The sequence below is a fragment of the Herpailurus yagouaroundi genome, unplaced genomic scaffold (assembly GCF_014898765.1).
Source record: "Herpailurus yagouaroundi ecotype Mexico unplaced genomic scaffold, PumYag 28, whole genome shotgun sequence".
NCBI lineage: Eukaryota > Metazoa > Chordata > Mammalia > Carnivora > Felidae > Herpailurus > Herpailurus yagouaroundi.
This window is the reverse complement of record NW_024412376.1, coordinates 136,119,544-136,132,963: the sequence shown is the minus strand read 5'-3', so window position 1 is coordinate 136,132,963 and position 13,420 is coordinate 136,119,544. Positions and strand designations below refer to the sequence as shown.

General features: G+C 42.3%; 1 protein-coding gene across 5 annotated transcripts in view; it reads left to right on the top strand.

Annotated features, from left to right (window-relative positions):
* Positions 1-13,420, top strand: part of FAM114A1 (family with sequence similarity 114 member A1) — a 68,801-nt gene that overhangs the window by 45,064 nt on the left and 10,317 nt on the right. For all 5 annotated transcript variants that reach the window (XM_040485707.1, XM_040485679.1, XM_040485697.1 and 2 more), the window contains 3 exons: positions 4,833-4,956; positions 10,611-10,702; positions 12,397-12,558. In XM_040485707.1, coding sequence (XP_040341641.1) covers positions 4,833-4,956; positions 10,611-10,702; positions 12,397-12,558 — 378 coding nt within the window. The remainder of the gene's footprint in view (positions 1-4,832; positions 4,957-10,610; positions 10,703-12,396; positions 12,559-13,420) is intronic.

Sequence of the window (13,420 nt, the reverse complement as noted above, 5' to 3'; positions counted from 1 at the left end):
GCCATCAGGAACAGTCTTGTGGTTAAACTGTTAAAGGGGGTAATTTTTTAAGAATAAAATCATGCCTCATATACAGTTACAAAATGAATGTGAATTAAAGAATTTATTTAGCCTCTTAATTAAATGAAAGAACCAAGCAGATATTATAATTGGTTCAGGGGAAAAGGCAACACACATATTTACGTGGAGTAAAGCAATTTTGAAACCAGTGTGCAAATGGTCATAAACCACAGGAGGTGAGGCTGTTCCTCTGCTGGACAGAATCTATTCACACGTCTATAGACTAGAATTATTTTGCACTGCTCTCAGCTCGTGCAATCCATAGAGTTGTGAAGTTGCTCCCATAGACTCAGAATCAGATAACCTGGTAACGTGTGCTCTAGAAAATGTAGTTTTCCACTGAATCACAAATCTTTCCCTATAAAAGCTGGGCTTCGAGTCAGACATTACGCGATCAAATACCACTCAGTAGCTGATGATTTTGGACCCATCTTACCTCAATCTCCTTATCTGTGAAATGGGATTAATAATAAAACCTACCTCATAGCAGCATTAAAGAATTAAATGAGATAATCCACGTGAAGCCAGTTGCAGCTTGCTGAATAGATAATAAGTACTCAATAAATGTTAGCTGCCTTTTTATACATGTTTATGTATATGCATATATAAGGTTGATGACATTTTATTTTTACATGCATTCTTATATGTGTGTGTATGTGTGTTGTTTTAATTAAAAACATAACACGGATGTGTGGTCTCTTGTAGTTATCACAGTGGTAGAGAGATTCCATTCTGGAGAGTTCCATTGCAGCTTTCAGCTGTGAAAGAGTCCCAGGTCCTTAGAAAAGAGCCCCAAACGACTGACGTTGCTAGGAAGGAGGTTTGGTCCCTGGAGGGATGCATTTCCCTCTGTTTACACAGCTCTGCTTTTGTTCCCCCAGCCTAGAGATTTTTATAGATGCATAGTAGGGAATGCAGAACTTTTTCTTGGATTAGTAATGCGTTACTGGGTGCTATAAAAAAAAAGTCCTAAAAATATATGGGTCAAATCAGTAGGCGTTATCCTCATTCTAGAACTGTCCAAGATGGGAGTGCCTGGTCATCAGGCAGCTTTCCTGAATTGGGGGTTCAGGAGCCACGCTCTGTCCATCTCATGGCTCCACTAGATCCGTCCTGATGTTCACCTGCCTCAGGCAATAATACAAATGGAGACCCTTACTGGGGTTGTCAGATTTAGCAAATAAAAATACAGGATGACAAGATAAGCTTTAACTTTTAATAAACAATGAATACTTCTTTTTAAAATGTTTTTAATGTTTATTAAACACACACACACACACACACACACACACACACACACACACACACACAGAGTATGAGCAGGGGAGGGATAGAGAGAGAGGGAGACACAGAAGCCGAAGAGGTCTCCAGGCTCTGAGCTGTCAGCACAGAGCCTGATGCAGAGCTCGAACTCACAAATGGTGAGATCATGACCTGAGCTGAAGTCAGACGCTTAACCGACTGAGCCACCCAGGTGCCCCAACAATGAATACTTTTTTAACGTAAATATGTCCTCTGCAATATTTGAGACACACACTTACACTAAGAAACTATTCATCATTCAAATTTAACTAGACCTCCTCTACACACCAAATTCTTGGAAGTTAAAGGAGTTTTGAAACAAACTGTTAAAAAATATATATATTCTGTCATCCTACCCTAACAAATACACTTTTATAATGACTTTGAAGGCCTGGTTCCCATTCAGACTTCTCACACTCCTCACATTTCCGTACTACCCTCCTGCCTGCTCTCCTGTCTTTATTTCCATCTATCTCTCACTTCAAGGGCTTTATATGTACATGTGAGGATACCCTAGTTCAAGTTCCATCCACGCCACTGCTAACAGCCACCTCTTAGACCTAGGGGTGCACCCTCCAGTGGATGGTCCTGCCATAAGGAGCACATCCTGAGTAGAGATCCATACAGGCTGAGGGAGGGAAACTTTAGCAACTTTAGTACCTAGAGAGTGGTTTGGAAGAAGGAGTGTGGGCTCTGGGTGGGCACATCCCTTTGGCCCTGTGGACTCCCCTGTGTCTGAGTCTAGAGCATTGGATTCTACCATCTTCTAGGCCCTCTTTGTTGTCTTTATCCCACCAGCACAAGGACAGAAAGGTGTAGAGGGTACACTCCCATTTTTTAAGAGCCTTGACCTGAAAATGATACACATCACCTCTGCTGACCTTGCTATTGGCTAAAACATAGACACATTATATGGAAATATAAGGAATTATTATCATTACTATTCTACTAGATTGACTCTAGGATGGCAACAGGCATGACAATGTGGTATACTATAAACCTTATGAAAAAAACTAATCATTTTAATTGCTATTATACACAATAGCTCACAAGAACAGTAAGCAAGAATCTTCAAAATGGCACTCTATACTCCCTCTCAGGGAAAAGATTTACAAGGCAGACTGTCTACCCTTGTGTTCCCATCAACACTTAGCAGAATGCCAAGCATATAGTCAGCATTCTATGAATATTTATTGAGGAGTGCATGATTATTTATTATTGGATTGAAATAAAGATTCAATGCTCATCACCTTGGCATAATGGAATGAACTAGGAGGAAGCAAAAGAGATACTGTAGTAGAAAGATGCTGACAATAGATTCCTTTGTTAAAAAGAATCCTTTCCAAAGGATGCCCAAGGCATACAACCCCAGTGCATTCCCTCCCAGAGGATGGCTCCCCTCCAGAAGACATGAGGAAACCATAATGCCCCACATTTTCACTAAGTGTTGTGCTCAAGCACATTTATTCAATAATTACCTTTTTTATTTTACTCTTTGAAAACTGCTGTTTAAAAATACATCTGAATTGTAGGAATCTGATGTGGGCCTATCTAGGACCCTGAGACCTAATCATGAATATCTGAGCTGAAAAGAAGCTCTTAAAAGGTCAGAGCCAAAGGACGTGGGGGCAGCCATCATGCAGGGTGCGTTTGCCTCCACCTGCTGAACTCCATGACTGATGGGTTTGTGTGGATGCCTTCCTGCCACGCTTCCTTCCGGAGCTCCTTGCCATTGCGTTCTGTCCTCCTGATATACATGACAACTTCTAGGAAAATGTTTTCCTGGCATCCCCGATGCCCTCTCTAACCCTCTCGCTTACCCTGATGTGTGAATCTACAACCATAACGAATACGAAAACATATTCCAGGGGGCATTGCGGCTCCTCTGTTGCTTCTGGCCCCAGAGCAAGTGTTTGACCTGCAGAATGAAAACTTTACTACTTTACAGTCTTATGTCATTTTTTGTATGGTTTTTCCATGCACTATGGCCATTTTGAAAGTTCAAATCAGTCTTCAGATTCACAGAGGATGGCTGGCCATGTGTGCAAATAATTTTTAAGTGTTTACCGCGGTCAGTTTCAAAAGAGGGGCTCTGAAGACAGTGAACAGGGAAGTTGTCAGCTCAAGCATCATCCTCTGTGAAGTCTCCCTGCCCACCCTCTTGTCTCCCCAAGTGGGACTGAAGTCGCCTCCCTGGTGCCCCACTGCCCCTCCGTTCACATCTGTCATGGCTGTTAGCGGTTAGCCTGGGCTTTCCTCCTCTAGACTGCAAGATCTCTGAGAAGAAAAATGTGTCTCGTGTGTTTTTGTAGCGCTGGTGTATAACCCACATCTAGCAAGTAATAATGTATGTATATCTGTATATGTAAAACATTTCTTTATGTGTTTATATGTATATGTATTATACATACATATGTTAATATTCTTTTATGTTAACCTACATGAAATATATGTAATTTCTTGACTGTCACTGTAAGTACTTTTAAATACATTATCTCCGGGCGCCTGGGTGGCGCAGTCGGTTAAGTGTCCGACTTCAGCCAGGTCACGATCTCACGGTCCGTGAGTTCGAGCCCCGCGTCGGGCTCTGGGCTGATGGCTCAGAGCCTGGAGCCTGTTTCCGATTCTGTGTCACCCTCTCTCTCTGCCCCTCCCCCGGTCATGCTCTGTCTCTCTCTGTCCCAAAAATAAATAAACGTTGAAAAAAAAATTTTTTTTTAAATAAATAAATAAATAAATACATTATCTCATTTAACCCTCAAAACAACCTTACAAGGGAGATGCTATTAGAACCCATTTTACAGATAAGGAAGGAAAGACATAGAAAGGTTAAATAAATTTTCCCAGGTCACACAATTCATAAGCGAGGGACTCATATTTGTTGGTTTTTTTTTTTTTTAAGAGTGAGAGATAGCAAGTAGGGAAGGGACAGAGGGAGAAAGAGAATCTTAAGCAGCCTCCATGCTCAGCACAGAGCACAGAGCCCGATGTGGGGCTCAATCCCATGACCTGGAGATCATGACCTGAGCCGAGATCAGGAGTCAGTCGATTAACTGACTGAGCCACCCAGACGCCCCACGGGGCTCATCTTTGAATTCAGAGTTGACAACATGTGTGTTTTTAACCACTTGGCTACAAGAGCTGCCACCACAATTTACTTAGCGTCTGCCTTTTGCACCTGTGTCTCGTACTTCACGGTCACTATTTCATTTACATCACAAAGGATCACAATGAAGTGTAGCTCTCCCTTTAAAGTTGTAAAAGCTGAGCCCCAGGGAGCTTATGTAACTCACCCAAAGTTGCAAGGTTCATAGGCAGAAATCCAGCGTTCAACCTGGCATTGCCCCCCGCCGCCCCCCACACACACACCACCAATCGCCTGAGTCCTGGGAGAACTGGGGACAGCCCTGTGTAAATGTGACTAATGAGAAGAAAAGATGACAGTTACACTGACCTATTTCTGTTTTCAGGTTCAGTCATTTTTAACATCGCTTGATGGAGAGAAGCTGGAACTCTTAAAAAACGACCTAATTTCCATTAAAGACATCTTTGCAGCCAAAGAATTGGAGAATGAAGAGAATCAAGAAGAACAAGGTAAAGGAAAATAACCGGTTAAACAGCAAAACAAAGTGTTGGTATGATCCTTCAGAAACGGCTGTTAGTAAACGCAGCCCTTTGAACAGGGGATGATTTAATGCAAGTGCCCCTCCTCCTCGCTTCCAGAACACTCTGTACATCTGCTCTTGTTACAGGAGCTGGTCGCATTGATCTGTAGGGCGGGAACTCCTGACTGACGCATCTTCATTTCTCTGGTGGGCAGCACAGTTCCTGACACATCACGGCACACAGTAAACTCGAATGGTCACATGGACCAAGAACGCAGTGCCCTGAGCAGGGCCCTGATGACTGGAGTTTATGCTCTGATATCTAATTTCGTATCTGCATGCAGTGGGCAGGGCTTTTCATGGATTTCTTCTTGTATTTTTCTTTTCTTTCTTTCTTTTTTTTTTTTTTTTTAAGAATTTATTTATTTTGGAGGGGCAGAGAGAGAGAAGGAGAGATGAGCATAGAGCCCAACGTGGGGCTCAATCTCACAACCCTATCATTACTTGAGCTGAAATCAAGAGTCGGACACTTAACCAGCTGAGCCACCCAGGCTCGCCTGAGAGTAATTTCTTACTGAGGTCATCACCTAGCACTGCAACCACAGTTGTTCAGGTTATGCTAACAGACAACCATGGCCACACAGGCTGACTTCTCCTGGGACTCTCTCAAGGTCCCATTTGAAACATTTCCACCATTTACTGGCTGCATGGCCTTGAACAAGTTAGGTAACCTTTCTGAAACTCGTTATCTTCACCTGCTAAATGGAGACAATTATACAGATTCCCAAGGGCTGTTGTGAGGCTCAAGTTAGAGAATATATGTAAAAATATTTATTACAGAGCCTGGCACACAGAACTGCTCAAAAACATTAGCTGGTATTGTTATTTAAAGTGCTAAAACAATGCCGGGACAATAGTAAAGGTACAATCAATTGTAGCTTTTATTTATGATTGTATTTGTTATTACCCACACAGCATAGCGATCATGTGCCTTCATACCCATCCAAGAGCCGGAAGTGTTCTGTGCCCAGGTGTGTTACGTACCTTTAATCAAGGCTCAAGCACGAGAGCCAAGCGTTTCAGCCTCGTTGCTCAGGACCAGATTATTCTAGGCATTTGCAAACTTAGTTAAATACCATCTCCCACTTTAGTCCTTCATAGAGACCTTATGTGCCTTCAGTTTAATGAGGTTTATGCTCATTGCATCAAAATAGAAGACTCAGTTATACAGGACAATAGAAAGAAGTCAGTATCAAAGAGACTATTGGAGAAGAATGTTTTTGAGATTTGTGTGTTTCTACAAAAGTCACAAAGAATGACAGCCTTGTCTTTGTTTTAATAATGAGAAACTAAGACACTAGCTGTCAAAGTTCACGCACATGGTATTATGGGCCCAAGATGAACCAATAGGGATGCCTGTTTTCCAGAGTAACAATCACCAGAAAGATCCAGATTATTTCTCTTTGGTTTCACGATGCCTAAGGTAGACCTTGATCCTAATGGGGGAGTCATTGAGAACGACATAAAGAAGATCCCAGATTTCCCCTAATGTCAGTACTGTTGCCAGTGCAACTTAAAGCAGCCCTGCATCCCCAACTAGGGTAGTTTCTTAGAGAGGAAACTTGGTTCAATACTGTTAATACTGTTAATGCTACCATATATGATGTGTATCAGTCAATACAGAGCTTTAGTAAATTGGGCTTTTTTCATATGACAAAAACAAAAAACAAAAATTGAAGTCCTGGACAGCATGCTTAAGAAATGGTAGACTTTCTCTCCTTAAGTGACAGAACTCTATTACTGCCCATAATACATCCATTTTCCCAAAGGGCATCTCCAGATTATCAAAACACTATTAATTTTAATTAATTTAATAGATAAATGTAAAACATGTAAAGAAAAACTGGGAGAAAAGAGTAGCGGGGTTGCCATTAAATCAATCCAGTTATGATGGAGCATGACAACTCCATAGAGGTGGACAGATTATCTAAAAGCTGTAAAGAGTTATCTCATCAGTGGGGGTGAGCGGACGAGCCAGGAACACTCTGAGAGAAACCAGAGCATTCGCATCCATTTTTTTTTTCTTGTAAGCATTTACATTCCTAAAGACCCCTTAACATGTAAATAATTTATTTGCAAGTCTTGGAAAATATAACAAATTGTCGTTTTCGGCTAAACTCAACATCAGGCTCCTCTGCCTTTGATAATATTAGCTAATGATTTGCATGATTGTCTTTCCAGCAGTGTGTAATTTTATCACACTACTATAGGTCTCTAATTTGGTTTACCGCTGTCGTGAAGAGGTTCTAAAAGGCCATTTTCTATTTTTATCGCTTCAGTGAAGATCTTGACCACATGTACGAACCAAGAGTTGTAGTAATAGATATTCTTTGTTGCAACAGTATTGATCATCAGTTTTTATCTACTTCTGTTTTTCTCTACTTCCATTTTTCTCTGTGGCTTTTTTTCCCCTAAGATATCTGCTAAAAGTTATTGGTATCTTTTTCTGTTGTATAGAACAAATGCACATTTAAAAGCTGGAGAGGGGTACCTGGGTGGCTCAGTCAGTTAAGCATTTGACTCTTGATCTCAGTCAGGTCTTAATCTCAGTGTCGTGAGTTTAAGCCCCGCACTGGGCTCCATGCTAGGTGTGGAGCCTGCTTTAAAAAAAAAAAAAAAAAAAAAAAAAAAGTGGAGCTACACAAAGTATTTGCATCCTAATTTAGCATTGATGACTCCCAAATATTTTTAAGCTCCCTATGTTTTTTTTTTAATGTGTATTTATTTATTTTGAGAGAGAGAGAGCAGGGGAGGGGCAGAGAGAGAGGGAGAAAGAGAATCCCAAGCAGGCACTGTGCTGTCTGCACAGAGCCCAATGCAGGGCTCGATCCCATGAACCATGGAATCATGACCCGAGCCAAAATCGAGGTTGGATATTCAACCGACTAAGCCACCCAAACACCCCAATCTCCCTATGTTTCTATCTTTGTAGCACATAACAACATAGTTGATAATATTTTAGTGTTTACAAATACTTTCACGTTTGTTACATTATTTGATCTTTACAACAGTGCTACAGCAGAGATGGATGGGTTTTTTTAATCTAAATTTAGAGGAGGGTATGGAAGCCAAGAAGACCCATGGCTAGCCCCAGGCCATATAGTCTCTAAATGCAGGAGCTGGGGTAGAACCCATGCCTTCCACAACTAAGTCCAGGGCTCTAACTTCCCTGCATCATTGCCTCACACAGAACAAGAAGTGAGAAGAACCAGGCAGTTTGGCAATGAGCCCTTGCTGATGCTGCACAGATGTGTGCCTGCCCCTCTTACTTTGCCTACGTAGGGAGGGTGAGACCAAGACTCCTGCCCAGCAGAGAGAGAGAATCTCAGCTTTGTCTCTGTCTCCCTAGCCCTTCATCTCTCCTTTCTTGCAAGTAGCTAATGAGAAGGCATTAGGTTGAAGACTAGTAGGTTCAGGTAATCACCTCCTCCAGGAAGCCTTCTTAATACCCCTCTCAGGGCAAGATTTGGTGCTGTAAAAGCCTTCTCAATCAGTGCGCTTACCTCTTCGGGTTAGAACGATGCTTGTGTCAGCTTCATCCTGAACAAAGACAGCCATCTCTCTCTCTCTCTCTCTCTCTCTCTCTCTCTCTCTCTCTCTACCGCCAAGGTACACATCTCCCTGTCCCTGCTGCAGCCACCCTGGCCTCCTTGCTGTCCCTGCGCAAGCTGGGCACACTCCTTCTTGGACTTTTTTTTTCAACGTTTATTTATTTTTGGGACAGAGAGAGACAGAGCATGAACGGGGGAGGGGCAGGGAGAGAGGGAGACACAGAATCGGAAACAGGCTCCAGGCTCTGAGCCATCAGCCCAGAGCCCGACGCGGGGCTCGAACTCACAGACCGCGAGATCGTGACCTGGCTGAAGTCGGACGCTTAACCGACTGCGCCACCCAGGCGCCCCTCCTTCTTGGACTTTTGTGTTGGTGGTGTCTCTGCCTGGAGATCTCTTCCCGTGCCCCATCTGATGTTGCTCACCATCTCCTCCTCTGTCATTACTCAAATGGCACCTTCTCAGTTGCCCTCTCACTTCCCGACCGCCAGCCACCCCCATTCCTCTTCCTTGGTTTATACTTCATAAAACTTTCCACCTGACACATATGTTTTACCTCTCTATTTTGTTCATGAATCTGTCTCTCCCCTGAGAATATATGAACTCGGGTGATGATAAACTGATCAAGCCAAATGTTTTAAACAAAGACATACAAGTTACTCCGGCTGTCTTCACGAGCTGCTAATTAGCCATTTTGTCTATAAAACAGCAAAGGGCACATGCACACAAGTATTAGATACAGTTTTTTTCACATGGCTTAGTTATCCCTGAAGGTAATGCCTTTCCCCACTGACACAAACCAGAGGATTTTCTACTCAGAGGGTTTTGAGATCATGTAATCAGGCCGATTAATGATGCTTTTATTCTCACCCAAACTGGTGGCAAACCCATTGTAGAATCAATTCTTTGGCACTTAGAAAATTCAAATATGGTTTCAATTCATACATATAAATGAGAAAAAGAAGTAAGATTATAACTTGTAAAAAATCGTTTTTATTGGGACACCTGGGTGGCTCAGTGGGTTAAGCATCTGACTTTGGCTCAGGTCATGACCTTGCGGTTCGTAAGCTCGAGCCCCGTGTCGGGCTCTGTGCTGGCAGCTCAGAGCCTGGAGCCTGCTTCGGATTCTGTGTTTCCCTCTCTCTCTGCCCCACCCCTGCTCACAATCTGTCTCTGTCTCTCTCAAAAATAAATAAACATTAAAAAAAATTTTTTTTAATCTTTTTTATTGACCCTCAATGACATTAATTTATTTTTATTTGATCGTATATATGTGATCTATATATTATTCTATATGGTATAGTTTACCACCAAACTGTTTATTTAATAAATACTCAGTTTAGTACCTATTATGTTCCCGGCCACTGTGTTGGATGCTCTGGATTCAGGAATGAGCAAAAACATATACCATGTCTGTCCTTAGGTAGCTCCCATTCTGGAGGGAAGATATACCATTAAGAAGTAGTATAGGACCAACAGGTGTCCCCGGAAACCTTGGGAAATTTCCCAAGAGATACAGTGTAGTTACATCAGGTAGTGTATGACCCACGAGACTAGTTCTGCTTGCTCAGCACTATGACTCTGTGGACAGAAAAGGGTGCCCTGGGTATTATTAGAGTTGCAGTGCTAAGCGTAACAATACTCAAGGTCATAAATACAGTGTTGTCCCAGGTCTCTTCCACCATTCGTTTGTTCATTCAGTCATTCTTTCAACAAATAGCTACCGATCCCCTATAGCTGTCAACAAGACAGATAGGTCCCTTCCTGCCCTCACGCTGCCTTCAGGTCAGCCTGGGGGCACCCCAGCTACAGCTTTGAGCAGCGAGGCTGGGGCAGCCCTCACGTGGCACTGCCCGAGCATCGTGGTGCTTGGGAGCGAGCAGCTCATAAGCTGCCCTCTGGCAGCCGGGGAGCAGGCTGCTGCAGCCCTCACTTTCACTTTGACTGCGGGCTGTAAGGTTCGGGGAGCTGCCACATTCTGAAGGAGGAAAAATAAATCACGTTTCTTACTTCTGTCATTTTCTATTTCCAGCCTTAGAAGAAAAGGGAGAAGAATTTGCTAGCATGCTTACAGAGCTTCTCTTTGAATTACATGTTGCAGCCACGCCTGACAAACTCAATAAGGTCAGCACTGTCTTAAGTCTCAGTTTTTATTGTTGTTGTTGTTTTTAAAGTTACCGGTTGTAAAGTTCAAGAGATCCACCTGAAATGGAAAAAACCCCAAACCCCAAATGGCACATGGTGATGGGGGGAGGAGAGTATGAGGTCACTAATTAAGATTCCAGGAGGCAACATAATGAAATGTGATGGGAGAGAACATGCTAGACTGTGTCAGGAGACCTGCCTTTTAGTTGCAACTTCACCAGTAATGACCCTGTGACCTTGAACAAGTCACTTCTCCTCAAAATAGAATTGTATATCAGAGCAGTGGGTATCTTCAGCAGAGGGGAGGGAAAAGGGGTACAGAATCACCAAGGGGTTTTTCAAACTCCGTCTCCCCTCCCACGCTGCAGTGATGTGCCAGAATCATGCAGACAGAACCCCCTCAGCCGGGTCAGCCACACGCCCCCTCCCGCACAGAATGCTGGTGCCGCGTGGGGTCTAAGAACCATCCAGCGTTTTCAGTCTGGGTTCTTCTAATTGTACCACAGCATGTTTTGCAACTTAGTGTAAGGACTTGCCGTGGAGTTTGTTAATGAAGACACTGCGTATTAAGTACTTAAAACTGTGTTATTTTTCCCATTCTCTTTTTTTCCCTTCTCTTTAGCAAGCAGTAGTTGGTGTAGGCCCTCACTTAATCAAGGTGGGTGAGGACAGGGCAGGATGAGGCAGTGAGGGGGAGACATGAGTCATTTCTTTATCTCAGATAGAGGTCACCGATTCTGGCAGGTCAGTGACTTGAACACAGTGGGAAATTGCCTCATTTATCTCTGTGCAGCACCTGCCACTGCTGTGTGTGTGTGTGTGTGTGTGTGTGTGTGTGTGTGTGTGGTGTCTCCAAGGTCCCACTGGCTTGTGGACATAGTCAGCTAAGCTTTAAGATGAGAAGTAAGTTTAACATAAGCTCAGATACAACTTTCACTCAAGCAAACAGCTTTAAACCGTAATGTAAAAACTCGGTGAGTCTGCCCTTTCTAAATTCAGGGAATGACAGATGGGGAAGGGGGGTTGTTCTGCTTGTTCAATTTAGCCATAATTTTTTAGGCTTACAGGTTTCTCAGACTGCACTCATGTGAGATTAAACTAGTCATGGAGCAGCTCCAGGTCTTTCCCACAGCTCCTCTCCTCCCCCCTTGAGGTCTAATGTCTCCATGACGAGGGAAGAGAGAACAGATCCATCCTTCACCTTCACTGCATGATACATTACTAGGTTCATGAAACATTAAGGGTTTCATGAGCCCTATCAAATGAGGAAATTTGCTTTAGCAATGACCCTGGCTAAGTCTCTAACCTATATATAAAAAAGTGCTGTTATTCTTTTATAGTTGGTCATGAAAAGTGAAAAATATACTATCGGTCTTTCAAGGTGACTGTGCTTTTTATTCTTACCCGTGTATCCTTTCACAGTGTGTTTTAAAAAGGTCCTGCAGTGTTCTCGCCATACTTTCTATCCTGCCCCCTTTTCTTACTTTATACTCACCAGAAAGCACCAACAAGGTGCTTTTAAGGGGACTAAGGAATTGCCTCATCACTTTTTGAATGTACAGAGAATCACCCTTGAAGGTTTAGGGCAACTCTACTGTAGTCTGGGGATTGGAATTTCTTCGTCTCCCAATTTGCATAATAAACGAATTGCTTTGGTTGGGGGGCCTTTGCAGGCCATGAAGAAGGCTCATGACTGGGTGGGAAAAGATCAAGCTACCGTATCAGTAGATATGGCAGAAGAGGCAGAGGAGAACACCAGAAAGGAAGAAAAGGAAGAGAAACCAGAAAATCCCGAAGAAGACAAAAAAGAAGAGAGAAGAACTAAGACAGTTGAGGTAAATGTATTTGAGATTACCTAAAGAGCAGTGATATTACCTTTATTTCGCTAGTAGCCGAATTTCAAGTGAGGAGAAAGCACTTCATTTTCATTTGTATCCTGTTTCACATTATAGAAATATGAGTATTAATGGGATAAACACTAAAATTTCTCGATGCCAAGACAATTCGTGACTTAGCATAGATATTGTAGTTTTTCTCCAGAGCTTTACAATGATAATTTAAAGGAAAGAAGATCTTTAAGAACATAGTTGATTTATCATTAGGATAAAACTCCATCTTATATGCAAATTTGTAACTATAAAAGGTCTTTATGCCCCATAAACTAATGAGGTAATTGAAGCTTTTTCCAGAAAAAAACTTCATGGCCATGGTTTCTATTCTATAGTTTAATAAATTTATGTGAGCATAATTTATAACCTGTGTTCAAAAATGAGTTTGCAATAACTTCGCTTTTACATTGAATTTTCATTTTAGAGAAAGTAGATTTTAAATTCGACCACTATAAAGAAAAATGTCCAGTGAGGTTGACTTATTCAGCCATTCTTCCACAAGCATTTTTGAGCAGCTGCCAGTTGTGTGCCCAGAACTGCTCTGAGAACTAGGGACACAGATGTGAGTGTTGCCTTGACACCGGGGACCCGGCAACACCTCCATGTTATGGCAGCCTTTCTACTTAGAAAAGTCTCTGATACACCCATTCACCTTTGGGTAAACTTGTCAGGCCATTTTTTCCCCAAGAAATATATATATATATATATTTTTTTTTTTTACAAGTTTATATATGTATGTATATACACACACACACACACAAGTTTATATATATATATATATAAACTTGTCAGGCAATTTTTCCCCAAG